At 41.5% G+C, this 23,500-nt stretch overlaps 1 protein-coding gene and 1 long non-coding RNA gene across 6 annotated transcripts in view; one reads left to right on the top strand and one right to left on the bottom strand.

Moving 5' to 3' along the window:
* CTTNBP2 (cortactin binding protein 2) overlaps positions 1–22,269 on the bottom strand; it is a 107,482-nt gene extending 85,213 nt beyond the window's left edge. For 4 of the 5 annotated variants that reach the window (XR_003990560.1, XM_030479508.1, XM_030479511.1 and 1 more), the window contains exon 1: positions 2,091–2,338. Coding sequence is in view for 4 of the 5 variants with exons in the window: in XM_030479508.1 (XP_030335368.1) it covers positions 2,091–2,159 (69 nt within the window). In the remaining variant the exon portion in view is untranslated. Of the gene's footprint in view, positions 1–2,090; positions 2,339–22,225 lie in introns of those variants that run through there. The other variant, XM_030479509.1, reaches the window with a different exon arrangement.
* LOC115605277 lies at positions 1,775–9,575 on the top strand. Its single transcript, XR_003990561.1, has 3 exons — positions 1,775–1,856; positions 3,025–3,111; positions 4,881–9,575. It is a non-coding gene; the product is annotated as an uncharacterized LOC115605277 (long non-coding RNA).
* Positions 22,270–23,500: the final 1,231 nt, after the last annotated feature.

Below are 23,500 nucleotides of genomic sequence, written 5' to 3'. Positions count from 1 at the left end.
TATCACTATTACAAATACCATTCTTGCAGGTTTTTACTGCACCATTTTTGCAATCAGAATTCTCAGAACTGAAGGGAAAAAAATAAAGAAAAAAACCTAAAACTGTACCAAAACCAGTATTTTGTTCTAAGCTGTAGTTTAGCATAACTTACAAGACAGTCACCTGGATGCTTAGTGTCATCCTAAAAGTAAGCAAGATGATCCAATTCATAATTCTGTATCTTAATATTAAAGACAGAAAATAAGCTTTTCATACTAACCCTTCAAAAGGAATATTGCAGTATTGTATAAATATATTTTTTAAATCTTTTCATTGCACAGAGGAGTTCTTTTTACTTTCCTGTCCAAGAGATAAAATGAAATCAACAATACAACATTTATAATGGCAAGGAAAAAAGATGAAAAGGAATATTAAATATTTAATGACTGAAGGCAAATTAAAAGTAATAGCTTAATAAAATATCTCATTATTGCTTAAGCTATTACTTTTGTTAGGGAGCAACACACAGGTTATTTCATAGCACCTCTTCAGTTTTAAAAACATACTTTAAAAGCAGTGTGCAGTGTGGAGCTATCACTCCTGCCTTCCACTGTGAGAATACCAAATTGCATGTGTGGCTTACACTGCACTGCCTAACAGGACCATATTGGCGTGCTACTTGATTGTGAGCTACTTGTTCGACTTTTTCAATCTGAAACCTAAGGCAGTAATAATGCAAGTATACTAAAGAATTTAGTATAAATATATTTTAGTCAAAAACTAGGGCTTTAAAGTATTAGTCTGTTTTTATGAATCATATTCACTTTTGTTATAGTTATGTCATGGTTTTAAAAGACAGGGATGTTATAAATATTCACTGCATGAGGTTTACTTTTTTAAGTAAAACTCAATTTCCACAACACTGCAGAAGTTATAAGTGCACAGTTGGAACAGGGTTTCACATAAGAATTAGTGCCTGTTTGAAAGAAAACAAAATAAGAATAAAAAAGGCCAGCAATAACCTCAGTTTCACAGATACTAGTGTCTCCTTCCTTCGGGAGCCACCACCTCCAGAAACGACGCCAAACCAAAACGTACACCACTGTGGTTTTACTGCCCTAAACTTTGCATGTCGAGCACTTGCAGCATTCTCACGACGGCTGTCAACCCGGCGACTGACACGGGCTGCTCCGCCCCCGTCGGAGCCCAGGCGGGTCTGACCGCGCCGCGTCCGGGATGCGAGGCGGGGCTGCGGGGCCGAGGGCTCTGCCACAGCTCGGGCGAGGAGCCGGGGGCCCGCCACCGGTGCGGGCCGCCCGATGGGGCGACTCTGCTGCCCGGCTCGGCAAGGGCAGCCGCCGCCCCACACCGTTTGAAGGGCTAGCACCACCGCAATCCCTCCGCCTACCCAGGCGCCTCACCCAGCCGCAGGGCAGACACGCCGGGAGCGCGGGTTCTGCTCGGCTTTTGCGTATATTTTAAGCGGGGAGCCACAAGCTGCCCGTAGGTCCCCACACACCGGCGGTCGGGGCGGGGACAGCAGGCGAAAAAGACGCTGCCCCAGCGCCCAGAACGCCACACAGGGGGAAGGAAGGAGACAGCAAGCTCCTTATGGGCCCAGCAAAGGGTTAAAGATCAACATTCCCCCCCTGCCCAGGTCTGACGGGTCCCACCGCCGCGGCCGCTGTCACCACCTCAGCCCGCCCGCAGAGAGCGGGCGCAGCCGCCCTCGCCGCGGCGAGCGGCGGGAAAAGGCGGGTGGGCGTGAGGGAGGTGAGACCGGGGAGCGGACCCCCTCCGTGCCCCTCCGCAAGCGCCGCACGCCGAGGCAGCGGGAAGGAACAAAGGGGAGAGAACCCGCCGCCCCCCTCTAAGGGTAACAGGGAGGCCAGCGGGGAGGGAGACCCCGCGTCCTTCTCTCTTCATCCCCGGGGCGGGACGTGGCTCGGCTGCGGGTCCCGCCACAGCCGAGCCCCGTCCCGCCCCGGGGGAGAAGGAGGGCGGAGGGTCGGAGCGGGGAAGGCAGGTCTCCAAGTGCCGCTTCATCCCATCCCCACAGGCAGCCGTCCTCGCCTCGGCTGGGTCGACCCCCTCCCCTCAAGCCAGTTACCGCTGCCGTGGCCGACGAGTCCTCCCGCCCGCCAGAGCTCGGCTCGCCGCTCGCGCCCTCCGTCGCCATCTTCCCGCTGTAACGGCTCCGGCGCGGAGAGCGGCGCGGAGCTGAGTGGCGGCAGCCGCCGCCGCCAGGCGCTTAACCCCCTCCCCGCCGGCAGCGAGGCCACCGGCAACGGGGCCGCTTAACCCCTCCGGTGCCGCGCAGGCGGGGCTGCCGCAGCCGAGCCGCCCCCTGCGCCGGCTGAGGCGAGCGACTCCCGGCGGCGGGCGCTCGGGTTTCCCCACCCACCCTCTCCCCGTCCGCCATAAGGCGGCTCGGAGCCAGGCGGAGGAGGCGAGTGGGACCCTGCCGCGGGCTGCCGGCGTGCAGCGGTGGCTGAGGGGAGCGCCCCCGCCGCCGCGCTGCCCGGGCCCCACGCAGGCGCCGGTCTCGTCTCGTCCCGTCCCGACCCCTTCTCCCCCCTCCCCACGGCTTGGGAGCAGGAGAATGAAAGGAAGGGTTATGGATGGGGCTATAAAAAAAAAAAGGGTTTTTATACTGGGCTTGGCTCACCTGATCGGTGAGATGTTTAAACCAGCTGAAGCCGTTGAGGGATAGGCATCTATTTACCTCGTTCCTTTATAGGGATGCTGGCAGTCACCTCTCCCTTCCCGACCCCAGTGAAGGGGCTGGGGGAGGATATTTCTGCCGCCAGTCCTTGGTTACTGACTTATTTTCAAGGCAGGGCGGCTTCAGAGCCTGTGTGAGGGTGGACCTTTTTACAGGCCCAATGCTTCAGCATGCTGCAGCCCAGCAGCTCACCGCGGCCCGGGGCTGTCCTTTGCCTTTCCAAGCTGGTACCGAAGCCAAAGCCTGTTCTGACTCCTCCAGAGGAAGGTTTGAGCTGCTGAGCTGAAGCTGCCACTACACAGGCTAAATGTTCCCACAGGAGAACTCCTCCATCTGTGCCATGCTGTCTGTCTCCCCGGGATGTTCCTTCAGGAACTGCTTTCCCTCCACAGTGGGAACCTACCCGGTGAGCTATACACTGAAACCAAATCCAAATGTACCCTTCTCTGGAACCGACATACATCCATTTCAAGCTGAATTTGCAACACTGTTTACTCTGCAGCCACATAAAACTTCCACCAAGGGCAGGCTCACCTGAGCCTTGCCAATCTCCTCCTTTCACAAGGCTGTCAGGTCTAGGTTCGTGCTGAACTCCCTTGGCACCGCAACCAGACGGAAATGGGCCAATGCCTTCCCTAGGTCAAAGACAGCAAATGTTCTAAGCATGAGGTACCTAAGGATGTGAGTGAAAACATGCATGAACTTTTTCCCCTTTACATTACTGGAAGGGGAACTGAAGAGCAATTAGTAGAAATAAACTCCAACTGAACAGAGTGAGCACAAGGCAATGTATAGGATCCATTACAGGGCACATAAAATCCAGTCAAACAGATGCTTTCTGAGTTTAGGGATTGTTTTCCTTTTTCCTTAAAAATCATCTAGCTTGCCTGCTACTCAAGCTTTACACTTTTTATAACTGTAGCGAGTGCTTCCATCCTTTCTACTGCTGAAGCTGAGCAACTCCATTGATGACACAGAGCCTAAAACAACTTGTTTTTCTCAGTTCCCAGTACTCTAATACTCTAATACCATTTAATTGGTTTTAGGGTATATTGTTGCTTGCTTACTTTAATGACAGCCAAGTACCATATATTACTCATAATAATTTACATATTTTTTGAAGAGTACCTGGTGCTTTGCCACCAAAAAACTCACTGAGAAGTTTTTTGTTTCATATGGACTTTGTCATATTTAATCTTCTCCAAAATGGTTTTAAACACTGAAGTTTTAACCTGGTTTGAAAATGTATTTTCTCTTATTGAGTCCTGTCTACCATTATACTTGCCAGTATTTCCTTGTTGCGTTAGAATCATCTGCTGACCATCACAGTTACTTATGTGACTTTCTAACTAACTGAGTTGACGCAAAGCATGCACACAACATACTGTGTAAGTACTATTTTTTAAATTCCATCCACATCACACCAATGGTGTAGCAAAGGCTGCACCATTTATCTCTTGCTCTGCTGAGATCATAAACTCTGGTTTGGCTGATATTTTATCAATTACCAACTGTACATTTATCAAAATAACAATTAATATTAGATTAGTCATAGCTTTACATCTCAGACTTGAGAACTGATCTGTCTTTCCTCATCTGAAGACAAATTTAGAATGATTTCTGAGAGAGATGGGGGTGCTCAGATCTCAGCCAGCAAAAAATTAATAGGATAGATGGACCAGCAGCACTTCAGTTAAAAGCCTGCCCCCCAGACAAGTAATATCCAAGTGCTGGAAGCAGTTTGACCTGCTGTTGTGGTCTAAAGGATGACAGGCATGCTTTTGAAGAAGGAATGATCTATATTTCTTCCTTTTTCCATTAAATGAATAGTCACAACATTTTGAAAATATTATTGATTTTTGTAATTCTATGAGCCTATACTGCACGTTTGTGTTTCTTCACTCACTCCACTAATGACAGCAGTGAGACTTAGCATGAGATCACTAAAATCCGTATTAGACATTACCAGTTCCTACTGGGAGGAGATTCTCATGTTGCATAGCAATCGTTGCTGCATTGTCAGGGGTGGTGATAGGGCCCAAATGTCTCTGAGGTTTTGCTGCATGAAGAACACCTTTGGGCTTGGTATCATTTTAAAATTAAGAAATGTTTTTTTCCTGATTGTTAGTACGGCATCACTAGAAAAGGTCTTACTTATTCTCTGGTTTGTTCCAGTATTTAAAGAGTGGCTACAAAGGATATGTAAACTCCCTTTGCACAAGGAGTCACATGGAAAAGGAGGAATGGGCACACGTTACTTCTGGGGATATTCCGACTGGACACGAGAAAAAATCTTTTCACAGTGAGAACAATCAGCCATTGGAATAGTCTCTCCAGGGAAGCAGTGGACTCCGCAGCACTGGACAGTTTTAAGATGCAGCTGGACAGGGTGCTGGGACATCTAGATTAAGTCATGCTTTGCCTAGAAAGGTTGGATCAAATGATTCTGGAGGTCCCTTCCAACCTGGTATTCTATGATTCTTTGGTACTATGACACTATGTGTATGGTGCTGACATCCTCTCTCAGAACTGGCTTTAAACCCTTAGCATCTACACACATAATAAATGAGTTCAGAGAAAGGGACAGCATGACTTCGTGACTGCTCCCATAGTGAACTGTCATTGCTATGACTGTACTTTAGTGCATGGCTAAGCCACAGTCCTTCTAGGAGAAGAAATTGCCTGTGCTTTTACAGGTAATTTTATCACTAATGTATGGCAAAGGAGTTGCTCTGCTCAGAGGAAGGTGCTTGCTGTTTTGCTAGTAGCACATAGCTGGCAAACTGAATGCAATTAACTCTTCTTCTGCTGTTCCAGTTTTATTTGACTTGAGCGACATAAAAAAGGCCAAGCCTAGGAGCAGACCTTACAACCAAGCTTTAAATGTATTTTTTCCTATGATTAGAGAGCTGGCACATAGTGGTGAAATGTCCACACCTTACGGGATGCAGCTGCTGGACAGAACAGTGCTCATTCCCTCCATTAGCACACAACAGCTGTGATTGATAGAAAATGCATGGCTTGGCTTTACATTGGCAGGGAAACACACTGCTATGTATCTAAATCATACAGTGTTTTGAGGCTTTACTGCCTTTCTAGTAACCATTTGCATGAAATAAAAAATGTAAAATGGTATATTATTCACCCTTTTCTAAAAAATAAGCCTGCATCTGAATTTAAATCAGGCAGGAGATGCTGAAGTCCCAAGATAAATTTTTACAGAATAATGAATATCTGAGAAGAAGTAATTAATCATTGTATCATCGCAATCTTTTCAAAGGTCACCCCAGCGCTAACTTAAGACATCTGTGCCATCACCCTCATCTAGGACTCATCTAGTCAAGCCAAACAACATAATTCAAATACTGAACTGATTTTCTCTTCAGGGAACTTTGGTCTTGGAGACCTATAAGCAGTACAGAGAACTCTGATGACTGAACCATTAGTGTGGGTTTTGTGAATAAGGGTTTGCTTTCTCTGGAAGATGGCACACCGCTGTCTGGGTGAAATTCAATAGGAAAAAAAATCAATATTCTAGAAGGCATGTTGGCTGTTTCCGAGAACGTTAAACTAACATCAAAGAGAAAGGTGAAAAGGACATAAAAATCAAAGCCTTGAGAACAAAATGGAATCTCCAGTAGGCATCAACAGAAGAGATGCTTTAATTGACTATGCACAAGGAGTGTAGCTAATAAATAGAAAGTCTTGGAATTGTTGATTTCTGACCAGAAATTCAAAAGTGCTGCATATTACTATAAGCTAGTGATATGATCCACATGACTGGAAAGTTGAAACCTGTCTATAGTCTGCTTAGAAAGGCACTGGTGGACAAAAAGAAGGGAAAACACTACCAAAATAGACTGTTCTCTGTGTCAGCATTTCTGACATCTCAGGAAAGATTATTTGAATGTTTATGAATTGTGTTTTAATGTTTAAAACATAAAAGGAAGTATTAGATAGAGCCTACTGCAAACCTCACATCATACTAAAGGACAAAACTCAAGATCATTAAGTATTTTTTACATAGAAAGAGAAAATTGCTTTTCTCTTTCTGAGAATTCTGAGAAATTCTGAGAATTTCTGAATTCACTGAGGGTCCACCTTGAATGACGTCATTCTGCCAATAGCGTAACGTTCTGGGAATGTCTAAAAATTACAGGTGACAATTCAGAAAGTTAACCTTGAACAGGAGGATTCTGAATGAGACCTCATTGTAACACATGAAAAGGGAAAGCTAGCTCCAACTGGAATCTAAAATTTGAGCGTTTGCTGTGCCTAACTTTTTGGAATCTGAGCCCAGAATGGAATCCAGAAACTAAATATAGGTACAGCCTATGAATTTGAAAAGTTTTTTTTAGAGAAGTCTTGCAGTCTGTGTTATGCAAAAAGAAAAGATCACACACGGATCTCTCTGGAACTGAAATCCATAAGCTTTTACTAGAGTATCAATATATTTCAAGTCTGTCCTGTATCGTCTGAAAACTGGGACATTTGATTTTTTTCATGTGTTTCCCTATGAGGAAGAAAATGATAATTCTTTTGCTGTCAAGGCAAAACAGAGGGTACAGCTTCTTAGGTACTGGAAAGGTATAGGACAGTTATCAGACTGAAAATGTATGAAAATATTCGGAAAAGCTAGAAGTCCTCTTATTCCTCTCTGTCACTCATCTTCTCATGGGTACCAGTAAGGAATGTGAAGTAGATCCACAAGAGATTGCTAACTGAAGCAATGAAGGTGCAGGAATCAAGAATTCTCAGAACCAGTTTCCCTGAGCTGGCATGATGACTAATGTACTTTTAAAGGCATCAGCAGTTCCAGGCAAAAACCACATTTTTGTTTTCTGGACATAGGAGAAATGCTGCTGTGATCATATTGGCTGTAGTGGCAGGAGGCAGGGGAATTCATGCTGCAACTGCCAGATGTGGAAGAGTTTGTTCCTTCACTGGCAGGAGTTATGCAGTGATCTGCAATGCTGGGAAGTACACTACCTCATTTTGGAATTTAACTCTTTGCCCACAGATCACCACACCATGAAATTAATTTTTCACAGTGATTGTTAAATCACTTTATTTTTATTGCAGAATATTTCTGGCCCCCCCCCCCCCCCCCCCCTTTTTTTTTAAGAAACAATCCATTGGTTGCTATCCCCACTGTTTTGGCATTTCTCCCTTTTCATTATGCAAAAGGTTCATTTTGAAATTTTCTTATGTTGCGGACATCCTATGAGCAAAATTGGATCTCTAAATGCCCCCCTGTAGGGATGAAGCTGTACCACTGCCAAAATGGACCTCTGCATCTCAGAAGAAACTCGGCTGGAATTGAAATGATAGTGCACACAGTGGAGGCTGTCCTCTCTGCCAAAGCTCAGCTATTGCTCTGAGAGCAAACTGTGCAAATGCAGCATTTTATGTGGACATTCAGCACAGAAAACAGCTTCAAGAGGACCTTTACTCTGTAATTGTAGAAATAAAATCTCAAGGGAGATTAATCAATTCATTGCCAAGAAGTATCAGTTTCGGTAAGGTGGTAACTACCTTAGCACTTGGATTGAACTTCCATATGGGGACTTGGTAATGAAATGTTGTTTGTGTCAAAATGCTTCACTAGGGAGAAATTCCCTTGTTAATGAAATAAAACTGCTTCAATAGGTTGTTAGCTCCACCACTGACACCGTAGAACCACAGCCCAGGAGAATTAGCTCCTGTGCTGCTGACAAAAACCAGAAAACATTGTGCCGAGGAGTTAACTCTCTCCTGGAAAACAAGCGTTTGCTAGAATAGAGGAACAAATCTGCTTGCCTGTAGGAAAGCGATGCACATTCTTACTGGTGCAATTCAACTTTTGCAATGTCATGGTTTTTATACTCTCAAAATTAAAAAATAATTCTGTGAAAAGGCAAGAGATCTGAGAGTGTGTGTTCCATATAATGAACTAATGTGGACATATTGCCAAGACTCAGAGTGACCTGAACTAAAGACCAGCAACTCATGTAAGTCTGTAGTTGAAGTTTGTGGGTAACACAAGTGCTGATGAAAGTTTCAATGAGGAAAAAAAATCATAAGCAAAAAAGGCAAAATTGTAATTCATGTGGCATTCAGTATATGTGCAAAACTCACTTATTTACATGTAAATGAGACAGACAGATGAAAAGCAAAGAGCAGTATGGAGATAACCCTGTCTAGTCTTCCCTGTCAAGCACAAGCGTCTTTCAATGTACAGCTGCACTGAAGACTTTAAGTCAGGGATTAGGGATTCTGGCTTTAGTGTGCCATTTAAATTCTGAATATCCATAAGACTATCTTTCATTAAAATTTTGCTCAGCATGTTCCTCAAGATTGAGATGTTTTACACTGTCATTTAGATTGTATGGGACTTTGGTCCTGAATGTGTTATTTGCTGGGAATTAAAAGGGAATGAAATTAAAAAAGTGAGTATGCACCAGCTGCATTGTAAAACTGGAAATAGTGCTTAGGATCCCGAGTTTCATCAGCTCTCAGTGGATGCTGGGGGCTCTCCTGCCTTCTGTGCCTTCCAGTTTCCTCTGAGATTTCAAGATGGGGCATGAATATAAAACCAAAGCTCTACAGAAGATATGCTGCAGCCAGAAATCTGTATGAATATAATGACTTTACAAAACATCTCAAAAGACTGAATAATCTTCCTGCTGGACAAAGGCAGAAAAAAGGAAAGTCAGTGGATTTGGAATGAAGAATGTTTACATAATATTTGATCCTTATTATTTTAAAACAGCTACAAAATATGATTCATAGAAACACAGGGCTGGATTACCAATCAGTTAGTCTAACCTCTTCCAGATCCTAGCAAACATATTGCACAGTCCTGACAATAAAATGATTACTTTAAAACTATAATTTTGCTGTATCTTTTCTATTCAAATAATGCTGAATGTGTTAGCTTAAAACTGTCTATATGTTGCATTATTTATGACAAAATTAAATATGTCCTGATTCTGGTGAATTTTCCTTAAAGACTATCAAATAACATAATAGCTACTAATTAAGCACCGCAATATCTTTCTGAGTCTGAAGATATTTCAGCAGTTATTTCAATGTAAAAGCAAAGATAAAAGAAAGCGCAGCAACTTGCAAAGGCCCATGGAACAGTTCAGAAACTGTAACTGAGAAAGGAAACACTGGAAAACTGGTTTCCAGCCTCTTACTGAAGTGACCATCTGAGTAAATATATACCTTTAATGAAACGAGATTTAGATGTCCCTGTGCCAAGATAAAGAGATTGCACTGGAAATGAACTGGCACTTTAAAAAAAAAAATTGGCACTATCAGAAAGCAATGCTTTCACACCTGAGAAAGACTGCATTTCAGTGAAATTTGTTCTACTCTCCACTCTATATACCACTGAGATACAAAAGTATTTCTACAAAAACACTACACAGCCCTAGTCCTCTTAAATTTAATGTGTAGTTTGTCCAAAAAAACAATTGATTGTAAAAAAAAATGAACTCTGTCACAAAGGGGAAACTATTCTAACTAGAAGTAGAAATGAAACCACAGAAGCACTTCCTTTGGAAACAAGGCTTCATTATTGAAAGATGACAAGAGGATAGTGGTTGTATTTCTGATCGTAAAAGGTATCCCGAAAAATGCACATGTGCAGCGTTTGGCTTCTGTTTGGCATCTGTAAAGGCTTTTTAGAAATGAAACCTCTTAAGGGAGATTTCTTTTGCAGAGATCACTCCACAAACAACCAGAGCAGAGCAGCAGCCTAGAACAAAGCTGGTTCTCCCCCATGGTGGTACGAAAGGATCACTCTCCTGCCTTTATTTGAGGCCCCTTAGGAAGATTACAGGATGCTGGTTGCCAGGCAACACCCAAAGCAATGGTGTTTATAGCATTAGGTATTAATTATTGTCATGGGCCTTTTCCATGGAAGATCCTGAAAATATGCAATTAGACACGTCACAGGATAAGTCACTTTGCATTCTGATGGACAAGCATTTTGATGGACAAGCATTATTATTCTGCAGAAAATTCAGAATATGATAAATTGTTCAAAGGTGACTGACTGTGCCAAGCCTAATATTTTCTTTTTGTCGTGCTGGTTTTTTGTAATTACAGCAAGGGGATTTGAGCAACAGCATGGTTACAGTAAGCTGTTTAAAGGTTCTGAACTAGAACATAATTTGCTTCATTTGTTCCTCTGATTAAAGTGCCTAGCCCTGAACTGATCTTTACCAGCTCTTTATTTTGTGTTCAGGTCAGTAGCTGAGCAAAAAAACCCGAGCCTTAGAATATGAATATGAAAGCTATAAAATGAAATCTTTAATAGCAGCTGCACGTTGCAACACGGAAGTAGAAACAAACAACTCAACAAATTAAATCTTGTGAAAGAGGCAAGGTTTAGTCTGCTAGTGTTGTCCTTGAGATAAATTTCTTCATAACATTCATGACACTGGCTTGTATTTATGAAAAAGGAGAGCTGCTCTTCCTTCTCTAGCATTGCCCACCTTACTAATCATCATTAGTGTAATGGGACGTACACATGGTACATTCCACTTTTAAGGGGATGTTTATCCACTGTATGAGACAGGTTATACCCCCTGAAATTAATTGGGGCAACCAAGAAGAGACTCCATTAGTGCAAAGAAAGTTGAAATTCATGCTAAATCAAGCCATTACCAAAAGTGAAAACATAACCAACAAAGTTCTGAGAAGTGACAGAAACAAAATGTAACCAGCACTAAAGCAAATAGATTACTGTCTCAGCACATGAATTGAGTAATAAGAAAATTAGAGAAAGAGATTATTAGACTCTTATTAATTACTGCAAGAGAAAAAGTGCTAATAATTTTCTGGTTGAAGAAAGAAGCTGGGACTGTGGATGGCAGAGGCTCAAGGAGACACTAAGAAGAGGTTGTGTGGCTGAAAATCTTTGTATTTACAAGGATGCCTTCTCTAACATCTTGAATACACTAATATTTGTGCAGAGGGAGAGTGGAATGCAGCAAAGGGAATAGGAATTCCTTTGGTTTGTCCCACCTGTAGATGAGGCACATGATAGAGGGTGAAGCTTCCATTCTGTTTCCTGACTCACATCTCTTTAGACGGATGTGTGGCAGAAAACTGTCGTGAATGCTGATGTCTGACAATTTGCCTCAGGATGCTTCAAAAATTGGAACACTAGTCAGACTGGTAGTGTGCTGCTTCAAATGTCCACAGCGCATGCTAGTGAGCAAAATTATCAGGCAGGCAACAAAACTGATAAAATCAGAAAAACTCTGAACCTGTCTTCTTCCAGTAGGCAGTAAAGAGTCTGGACATTCAGTTTTAATTAAATGGGGCCAGAAAGCATGAAAATTCACAGCTGTGTCCATAGCCATTCTCAGCTCCAAAATATGACTGCCCAGTTGTTGAGGCCGCTGCCTGAGTTTCTTTCTACTCCTTCCAACTGGAAAGGTATGAGGAGCAGTCATTTTGATGCACACACAGGTGAGGCAAGCTTACTATTCCTTGGCTATTTATAGTGACAAATATTCTTTCATGAAAGCTAGGAGAACATTTTTTGAAACCTGTTTTTTCAAGCACAGCATCTTACTGATAGTACGTAGTCTTTTTAATGAAGTGGTATGTTAGAGAAATCAGTTATTAAAAAAAAAAATAAAAGATTGTTCCACAAAAACATGCTACAAGCATGGAAATGTATAAATTATATTATTCTTGAAAAAGAAAACTAACAAACTGTAATTTTATAATGAATGTGAATATATTGATAACATCATATTGCTGTAAGATTTTTCATATGGAATATCTTTCCGTCTAGCAGAGATTTTCCTTTGGTAGTGCTTCCAAAGCAGGTGGATTTGCCTAGTTCTGAGGAGCCAGGGTGTACTGCATGATGGCAACCATGAATTTCAGGGTGGCTCAGGATACGTGCCTGTGCTAGAGCCTAACCAATACATTTTGTTTATGTGACAGAACTCATACAACAACCTCCAAATAAGTGTGACTCACATCCTGCCTTGTTTATAATACTGATTTTTGACTACCTGCTGCAATCTTATGAATCTTTATAACCTCCTCCTCCTCTTTTCCTGATATCTGTTTGATCAATGTATTTGTCTTTTCTCCCACTTGTCTGATTTGAAAACATTAGATAAAAAAGGAAATGAGCTGTGTATTGGTGTTCTCTGTTTTTTCTACATTTTGAGGTGTAGCTATATTACTTTGAATTACTCCACAGCATTTTTTGTCATTTGACACAGGGAATCATGGGCCTCAAGTTATTTATTTACTATTTTATATCTTCTTTACTTCCTTCATTTTTCTCATTAGAAACAGCTTAGATTTTAGATTTTTTAATGATTATTTGATCAGAAGTTTTCCTGAGTCAGCTATTGCACTTAGTTACAGACTGAAACCTTCATCTCATTTCCACTTCAGTGTCTGTCTCTGATATTGTTATGCTTAATCCAGTTGTCTTCAGAAACGTTTTCTCTCAGGCGCAGATCCACAAGAGACCTGGGTCTCATTGCCCAGCAAGCTAGAATATAGCTTTGGAGGTTCCTGAATCCAACAGAAAAATCACCTTGGGTTAGGAATTCACTTGCAAAACATAGGAGGAGGCAGCAGTGGAAGGGCCTTGCAAGATTCTGAAGCCTCAGTCCCACTTTGTGGATGCATAGCCTAGAGAATCTGAACATGAGCTGTTCTAGGTGTAGAGTGATCTCGTCTTCTTTTTTATCCTTGAACTATGTCAGAGTAAACATTATAAAATTTCATATTTATTGGAGACCAGATCTTTGGCTGTTGTGTGAAATGAACAACCAAAAGAACAAAACAATGCCGATGCACATCAGCTGCAGACCTGACCCCAACCTGCAATTTGCTTAAGCCCAGTACAGTATTTTTCAGTGACATATTTAAAAAAAAAAAAAAAAAAATGCAGCCTATAAAAAATTTCAATTCAGTGCTCCACAGTGCTAGGAAGTAAGACCTTAAACTTGTCCCCTCTAGTTCACCTTTTCTTACAGCTTTGCTGAAGATTACACTATTATTTAACAAGAAGAACCAATCTTGCACAGTTTAGCCAACAAGATTGCAACAGGAAAGAAATCATTTGTTCCAACAGCTGAGAGAAATATAAATGCAAATGATAACTGGTCCTTGTTCTGAAAATCCTTAAATAAAACTTTTTCCTCTCGTCAGAGATGTTGCTTTGGGGATAAGCTTTTTAAAGTCCTTATATCTTTTTATACTGGATGAACCTTTAATAAAAAAGCTAGCAAAATTTGTGGCAGGGCTAGAGGTGGTCTCGGGTTCAAAGTCAACCTTCTCTGGGGTTTTAAGTTGGTTCCACAGGTTCATATTAACTGGAGTGATATAAACATGACATTCAGTAGCCGTACCTCAATTTCTATCCATGAAAACTTTAGCCCTCATTAGCCTTGTTTTTCCCCATGCGTATTACTGAAAAGTAGAGCACAATGATCATTAAGGAATACACTTGCATTCATATCTACCTATCCTTGCTACAAAACTTTACATTTTTGTAATTGTCTTCCATTGAAATGGAAAATTTGCTACCTGCTTTAATTTCCATTGCAAAGGTTTGCCTCAATATAATCTAGAATTCCAATACTTCTATTGAAAACATGATTTAAAATCAGAGAAAGTCAAACATACTTAAATAAACTGTCTGAACAGCATCCTTATTTTCATACTCAGTCATAGCTAAACTACATCAGTACATTTTCTATTACTTGTGCTGGAAGAACAATAAATTATTTCTAGGGAAAGTTTTGTCTTTATCTACTAGCTGTCCTATTCAGTGACAAATTCTTCTTGACTTCCCTCCTTGTTTGGAAACAGAGGCCTCCTTCATCATACACACTCATAATCCAAGAGAACAAAATATCATTATAGTCGCTACTGAAGGCTAAAAGGCAGATTGGTGTAGACAATTGTGAAGTATTTTCAGTACATAGAATTAGAAAAGCACATTTATCTGACTTACAGCTGCCTTCTTAAAAGGTAGACCAGAACATGAGATCTGCCCCGTGCTATACTCGTTATGGTAAATAATAGCCACAACTTCAACTAAGCAAAAACAACAATAATGGATTTTCTGAAGAGTTAGCCTTATTTTTTCATTCTTGCTAAGTTTTCTTGCTTATTTTTTCGTTCCCTTGCTAAGTGCTATAGCTTTTAGGACTCAATACTTCTGTCTCTGTAAAACTAGCATGCTCTGACTTTTTAACTTCCATAATGTTTAGATTTTTGTTTCTGAGTGCTGTGCTGAAATTGTCTATTTTTTCTACTTATTTTCCTAATTAGTGTTTACTTATGCTCTGTTTTCCCAACATAATGGCACATTAATAGCAGGAATATAGTACGGTTTTCAGACTGTTCTAAATATTCTGGCAATTTTAGAAACTTGCTGGTCTCATTGGCTGCATATAAATATAATGACCTACATGATGCAGGAATGAAAGAAACGCAGTTGAAAATAATGCTTTCATTGACGTAAGTAAACCATGACTGATAGGAAATGAGCCTACACTAGCGGTGCCAAGATCACTATAGAAACAGAATGATCTTGTGGCAAAATTCAAAATGCTAATCAACTGAAAAGAGGCACAAAGTCTGTGAGTGCAACAGAGGAGAAGGAAAGCAGCTAGCAATGCCTCTCCTGATAAGGCAGTAAGGAATCCTGCCACTTAAAATGTCATACCAATGTTTGGTATTCCTCTTGCTCCACATGGGTGGAACCAAAGGAGATAAAATTTTTCGTGTTGGAATTACAGTCACTCACCCTTCTATATTTGTTCCAGCTCCACTGCCACAAAACAGGTATTGTAAACCTTGTGTAATCATCTGGAGAAGTTTGTGGGGTTCCTTTGTGTACATTTGTGTTAAACCATAGGTTCCACTTTGAATATAGAACTCCTGTGCTTCCTTGTGACATGAGGTAATGTGAAAAATCCTGTATCCTGTACGGAGATGAAAAGATGTGGTTTCTGAATTTCTGTGATGATCCATTCAAATGGGTTACCCTTGAGTGAAAGAAATGCTCAATACTCAAGAGATTTTTCAAATCTGAAGAAAGCAATGGATTTTTTCCAGAGAGATTTGATAATTTCATCAGTCTGATCATAAAATCACCTGAAATTGAGGTTTAACACATATACAAGGTAGATTTTCAATAGATTGCTTCAGAGGAAGCTTAATCAGGACAACATAGAAGGAAATGGATGGACTGACTAGAGGTCAAGCCGTATATTAGAAACAGAAAAGGAATCTGATCTAAGCCTAGAGGCTGCTTAGTCTGAGGAAGAAACTGAAGAACAGAAATAAGTCCTAATATTTTGTTGTTTTAAGTGCCAGGTAAAGGTTAATTGTGAACCAGGGTCCCGATCAGAACAAGCTTTCAGAAAGAGAAAGCAACTGCATAGTCAGTGATAGCCACCATTAGTTTTGGAGTCCTAGGGCATGTGGACCAAAATGTCTTTATAAGAAGGTTTAGCAGACACAAAGGAATTGTTTCAGAGGGGCTAAAGAAAAACACTGTGCTGGACTGTACTTGCTTAGAGATGACCTAGATATTTTCCACTTAAACTTCCATTGTAAGCACCTTGAGTTCTTAAGTAACGGAATACTAGAAAATTAATAATTAATACTAAAAAACCATCATTCATTTCCATTGAAATGAAATCCTTTGATGTATTGAGAGACTCTAATCTTCACCATATTCTAATAACTACTTTCAATAAAATTAGATATTTAAATACAAAGCAAGATCTTCCATAAGCAAAGACACTTTCTTGGTTAGATGCATTGGAAAGAGTGAAGTGACCATCATCAGTTGCTATGCAAACAGCCTTGTCACTAATAGACTGGTATATGAGATAAAAACATACTTCTGCTTTAATCTTATTCTTTCCTCCCCTCCTATGCTCATATGGTTTCCAAATTTAATGAGAGTTAGGCCTTTACAAAGGAAGAGGACACTGATGCACCTGTAGCTTTCATAGGTGTCTGGAGCTTTCTAGGTCATCTGCAGAGGTTCACATTGATTTGAGCAAATGGCTGGAGATTCAACTGCTCTGCTCTTCCTTTACCATGCAATAAAGATGGATCTCAGTCAAGTTCTGGCTAAATGTGAAGTGAGTACTGGTAAAGAAAAAAGAATCCCTTTGTATCATCATTACAAAGTTGCTAAGGCACTGGACAGAATATTGTAATTTTGGAGATAAAGTGTGATTATTTTATTATAGATTTAGTTCTCTTCCAAGGAACAAAGGATAATATTTAATATAAGTAGCCTGTACAATTCTTTTATTCCTTGTGTAGAAAAATCATACCTATATATTTGCCTGATGACCATTACCAAGGAACAGCAAGTCAGCAATGACTGCTCTTCTGATCAACGGCTTTGTTATTTTATTGGTGTGTTTAATTTTTAAGTGAAATGTTGGTGAATAAGGAGTGCTGGTTGAAAGGCAGCTAGCACAAAGACTTCCCGGCATTAAGATGCATGTATGCATAGTGCTGAAAACAAAATATTTCAACGTGGAAAAAAAATAATAACAAGTAGTAATATGACTTCAAATTACACAGCATGAGCCCATCACTTGAACTGCATCAGGAAAGATGCTGACTACCCACATCATCCTGTGATGCTATTAAATCTAATAAGAATAATTACAAGTCTAGGAATGCTTCCAAGTAATTTCGCGTAATGATCTTAAACTCTAAGGAAGAGATGTCCACCTATTGCTTAATTATTTAATCTAGTAAAGGACATGTGCATAATGCAGCAGCTTATCTGCCCATCAGTACAACTCAGCAGGTCTATAACTCTCTCTCTAATTGTTCTGTGCTGCTTTCCCTTTTGGCTGATGAATCCAGCCAAGGGCTGTTACAGCCTGCTAGGACACTGGACCTGCTCAGTGAGGCAGTCGCCATCTCATCCTATAATTCAACTACCCTGACAGATTACCTTTACTGGCAGAATAAAATAGTTCACAAACAGCAAAGCACCTTAACTGCGTGGAGCTAGAGTTGTTGTAGTCCTGTGACTTCACTGATAGCTGAGGTGAACAGGTGTCCAACCTCACTGCACTGGGAGCTGCATGCAATGGCACTCATTTTGACTTAGCTCATCTGTAATCATATTTGGAATTTTGATAACACTTTCAGATTTTTGTATATGTACATATATGTATTTATGTATGTACAGACACACACACAAACATGCATGCAATACATGTATACATAAAAAATCTGAAAAGTTAAAAAGCCTGCTTTTGATGGCAGAGCTGGGAAGACATTTTTGCAGATTTTTCTGTATCACACATCATACAGAGAAGTGATCCATAGATATGTGTTTATGCATTTTGTATGTTTAGATGTATATTAAAAATCATGCATTCATAAACTGCTATAAGCTTGGATCTGAATCCTGCTAAATTAACTCTGCTATATGTTGAGGTGGTGATATAGATCCTGTGTGAACGCTCACATCACAGAGTTATTCCAGCATAAAGGTATAGATTTTATCTTGTTTCCTCTGACATTTTTGAAAAAACTTAAATTTTGGCCAGAAAAGGTGTACGGGAAGGATGAGGATACTGCAAGACCGGAAAATCATTTCCTGTTCTGCTGTTCTGTGTTCTCAATTCAGATCCATGGAAATTAAGAAGCCATATAGTTACACAAATGAAGATAGCGGAGAATCAAGCCATGAAATGGAAATGGAAAAGCAATGAGCCAGGTAGAATTTAGTCACACAGCATGAAAGGTACACAGTCTAGTCCCAGTTTGACTTGTCTGAGCAGGGAAAATCAAAAGTGATTGTTTTATTTGAGGTTTCTGGGATCCCTTTGAATCAGAATGGTTGGGGCTGCTCCTGGGGTTGGTAGGCTTTCTCAGTCCTTCCTGCTTAATAGCAGGAAGGCCCATACTGCAGACTCAATTGCCTGAGTGCTGCTGGGATCTCCAAACCATGGACTCATAGAATCATAGAATCATAGAATCGTAAGGGTTGGAAAGGACCTTAAGATCATCTAGTTCCAACCCCCCTGCCATGGGCAGGGACACTGTAGGTAGTTAAGGTATGGCGGCCGGAAGATATCGCGATGTACGGAAAGAGAGAGCTCCCCCCTAGGTACTCTCACAAGCCCCATAGCATGGAGAGGGGAATTGTGGGGCTAGGCTGGACAATACCATAAAAGGTAAAATTTGTTAACCTGCCCTTCTGATTGGGTCAGAACAGGTACTTCCGTGTGGCCGAAAGGTATAAAGCACCTGCTGTTGTTTAATAAAACGCTATTTGGTCATCCTCCATATTGGTGTCTGTGATCTTCTAGCCCTAAGCCAGGGGTTGGCTTAGTTCTGCAAGTCTTGGCTGAAGCAACGCAGCAACAGACACCTTGCCCTAAACCATGTGGCTCAAGGCTCTGTCCAACCTGGCCTTGAACACCGCCAGGGATGGAGCATCCACAACCTCCCTGGGCAAACCATTCCAGTGCTTCACCACCCTCACTGTAAAGAACTTCTTCCTTATATCTAATCTAAACTTCCTCTGTTTAAGTTTGAACCCATTACCCCTTGTCCTACCACTACAGTCCCTAAGGAAGAGTCCCTCCCCAGCATCCTTGTAGACCCCCTTCAGATACTGGAAGGCTGCTATGAGGTCACCACGCAGCCTTCTCTTCTCCAGGCTGAACAGCCCCAACTTTCTCAGCCTGTCTTCATATGGGAGGTGCTCCAGCCCTCTTATCATCCTTGTGGCCCTCCTCTGGACTCGCTCCAACAGCTCCATGTCCTTTTTATGTTGAGGACACCAGAACTGTACACAGTACTCCAAGTGGGGTCTCACAAGAGCAGAGTAGAGGGGCAGGATCACCTCCTTCGACCTGCTGGTCACGCTTCTTTTGATGCAGCCCAGGATACGGTTGGCTTTCTGGGCTGCAAGCGCACACTGCTGGCTCATGTTAAGCTTCTCGTCAACCAACACCCCCAAGTCCTTTTCTGCAGGGCTGCTCTGAATCTCTTCTCCGCCCAGCCTGTAGCAGTGCCTGGGGTTGCCCCGACCCAGGTGTAGGACCTTGCACTTGGCTTGGTTAAACTTCATAAGGTTGGCATCGGCCCACCTCACAAGCGTGTCAAGGTCCCTCTGGATGGCATCCCTTCCCTCCAGCGTATCAACCGAACCACACAGCTTGGTGTCATCGGCAAACTTGCTGAGGGCGCACTCAATCCCACTGTCCATGTCACCGACAAAGATGTTGAACAGGACCGGTCCCAACACCGATCCCTGAGGGACACCACTCGTTACAGGTTTCCAACTGGACATCGAGCCATTTACCACAACTCTTTGCGTGCGGCCATCGAGCCAGTTTTTTATCCACCGAGTGGTCCATCTATCAAATTGATGTCTCTCCAATTTAGAGACAAGGATGTCATGTGGGACAGTGTCGAATGCTTTGCACAAGTCCAGGTAGATGACATCAACTGCTCTGCCGCTGTCCATCAGTTCCGTGGCTCCATCATAGAAGGCCACCAAATTGGTCAGGCAGGATTTCCCCTTAGTGAAGCCATGTTGGCTGTCACCAACCACCTCATTGTTTTTCATGTGCCTTAGCATGTTTTCCAGGAGAAACTGTTCCAAGATTTTGCCAGGCACAGAGGTGAGACTGACTGGTCTGTAGTTCCCTGGGTCTTCCACCTTCCCCTTCTTGAAAATGGGGGTTATATTACCCTTCTTCCAGTCATCGGGAACTTCACCTGACTGCCAGGATTTTTCGAATATGATGGACAGTGGCTTAGCAACTCTTTTCCACTCCTTAAGTCCTGGTTAGGTAAGTGCGCCCAAGCAGTTAATCTACAGCCAGTGGGACTGGTGAAGCTGGGTTTCCTTTGAGTGTGTGTAGTATATCCTTTGAAGTACTCTCACCACAATACACTCAGCTCACCCTTATGTTTCTTTGCCTTGCTGCAATGATTCCTGTTGTCCTCCTAGCTTGCCCTGCAGTACATGCAGCAACATCCCAAAGTCCCATATCCTTTCTTCATACTAGAGTAGTTCTCCAGCTGCTGGTGTTAGCCTAGCTTTCCCCTCACCAGCACTTCTTATGAATTCAAGCTATTTTTTCAGCTTTCAGCTGTATAGCCTGGTAAAATGTCCATGCTAAACAGCCAGTCAGGGCATGCCAGCTGATTGACCAGCTAGATGCTACTAAAGAGATCACATTTACTTCAGAGGAAGCACCAATAGGGTCTCTCATCTTTAATCAGCATTTAGATTTCAGTGTAGATGTTGTATTTGTGATCTCTAACCATCTGCTATGCGGGGCTGAAATACCAAAAATAATGAGAAGAAGGGAATGGAGAGGCAGGGGGAGCTGCCTGCCAGCCACCTAGAAGAAGAACCAAAGGATGTAATTTTGTAACCTTCACATCCTTGGAAAGATAGGCTAGAAAATAAAGTGAAAATGCCTCAAAACAGATGAAACTAAGTCTACTCTATGTTCAGAGTTGCTTAGGAATGATTCTTTGGCTTTGCTTCAGGAGCCCTGCAGTAGAAAACACAAATCCAGGGAGCCAATAGCTTGTTCCTGAATGAAAGAGAGGGCTGAGAGCCCTCTGTATCTTTCATATTTATGGAAGAACAGTGAAGTGGTAGCCTGCTGCCAAGAGAGCTATTCAGCAATGTGTGATATTATTTGAAGTATCTCATTAAAGCAACTGATTTTTTCTGTAAGTTTGAAAGAGAAAGCCTGACTGCAACAGGAGCCAGAAAGTCAAAGCCAAAGCCACGTCTTCATGTCTTCAGCAGTAGCTCTGAGCAACCTGGGTGTGCTGGGTAACCTACTCCTTCCAAGATCAACCCTTGGAGGAGGTATGTCTCTGACGCACTGTACTCTCCCCCTTGAATATGTGACAGAAAATTATCACAAATATCTATATCTACTAGCTGCTCTAGTGTCTCCCACATGGGAAGGGAATGAGGTAAGGAAAAATTACTCTGTAGAGCAGCTGGAGCCCAAGCTGAGAAGTGCTTCTAAGGTCAGAAAGAATTTTTTTCCCATCAGTGTGGACAAGAGGTAGGACAAGTTGGGTCAAAACAGATATAATATATGATAGTAAAGATGTTCTACAACCTCTCGAGTTCCATTCATATTTTCATTTGAAACTAAAGAATCTACTTTTCCATTATAAGTGACCCCTGAGAATCATTTTACTATTCTTACTGCTGAATAACTGCATCTCCTTTTCCCTTTTGTTTTGCTTTTCCTTCTTTGTATATTTTGCTTTCTGCTGTCTATTCATGATCTGAGCAGAAGGCTGCCATGTGGATTTAAGCTATAATTTTTCTGTTCCTTATTCTTATACATTCTTCTAGAGCTGAGAGACTATATTAAATCATTTGCATTTAGAAACTAGTTTGCCTTTGACTGTGAATGCATAGCATAAACCTGGCATTCCTGAAAATAATTGCTTTCAGTTTTGCTGTGACCGAAGAAAATTTTTGTACTTACTGTGAACCTCATGGGTGTGAAGGAAACTCTTTAGTGCTCTTTTCAGTCAGTCGGTCAGCAAAATATTATTCTAAGATGTATTGCAATATACAAAAAGAAGAACACATTTCGAAAATAAAAACTACCACTTGACTTGCAGAGAAACAGATGGGCATGATTTATACAACTAGCTAGAATGAAAAATAGACCCAAAGTGAATTAAATGCTGGTGATATGAAAATTAAGCATTTCTTTTTCTGCTGAAGTGAGAAAACAGTCCTACTTATAATGGAAAATTATTCACTGTGTACTGTAGCGTAAGACAAAATGTATCATGCTGGAAGATATTACTAGGCTGTAGAAATACATGGTCTCACCAGTAAAATGGATTGTCTCACTCAAGAAGGAACTACAAATATCATTTCAACTTCAGCAGTTCTGGACAAAAAAAGAATTCTTCCAGTACTTATTTAAAACTTTTGCTGAATGTGTAGAACAAACAAAACAAATGCTTTTTAAATGCGCTAATGTTGCAAATATATATTTTTTAATTGTAAACTTTTTATGAGATTTCATCACATTTTTGTCTCAATTGATCTTGCTGTTATCGTTAATTACAGTTGTGTTTCCACAAGCATCGAATTTTCCTACAGAACCTATCACTTCATCTTCAGCTTTCAAAGGGCAAATGCTCTAATAAAATGGAAATTGCTAAATATCAGTTAATTCCCAGAGTAATTATTTAAGTATTACTTATATCACTGTAACCCAGAGAGATCTCAACTGAGACTGAGGGCCTTTGTGCTAGATATTATCTAAGAGTAAGTTTAATATTCTTAACCACATTAATCTGGCTCTACTGAGAACGGCTGCTTTACAAAGTATCAGCTGTGCTGCAATGATCAGACTTTTGTCTGATCATTTGAGCATTTTACAGAGAATGGTCTAATTGTTCCACATGCTTGGGGCAGCTGAGCTGCTCTAGGTTCCCAGTGAGCTGCAGGAAAACATCCTTATTCTTTCTGGGCATCTGATGTAATGCTGACTGTGAAGGTATGGGAAAAGCACTGGGGGGCTAACCATAGGACAGGACCACTTGCATGCCACAGCATGATCATGTAAGCCTCTGACAAATTCTTAGCTATATTTTTCTACCCATTGGTGAGCATGCTTGGTTTTTAGAAACCTAAGGTACTGATATTTGGACTGTCACATGCTGGTGTTACTTGACCTGGGGATGACACAGGTTATTACTGACCTTAATTTCACAGAAGGGCCCAAATTAGCAAGAGTCTG

The sequence above is a fragment of the Strigops habroptila genome, chromosome 3 (genome assembly GCF_004027225.2).
Source record: "Strigops habroptila isolate Jane chromosome 3, bStrHab1.2.pri, whole genome shotgun sequence".
NCBI classification, from domain to species: Eukaryota; Metazoa; Chordata; class Aves; order Psittaciformes; family Psittacidae; genus Strigops; species Strigops habroptila.
This window is presented reverse-complemented; position numbering and strand designations above follow the sequence as displayed.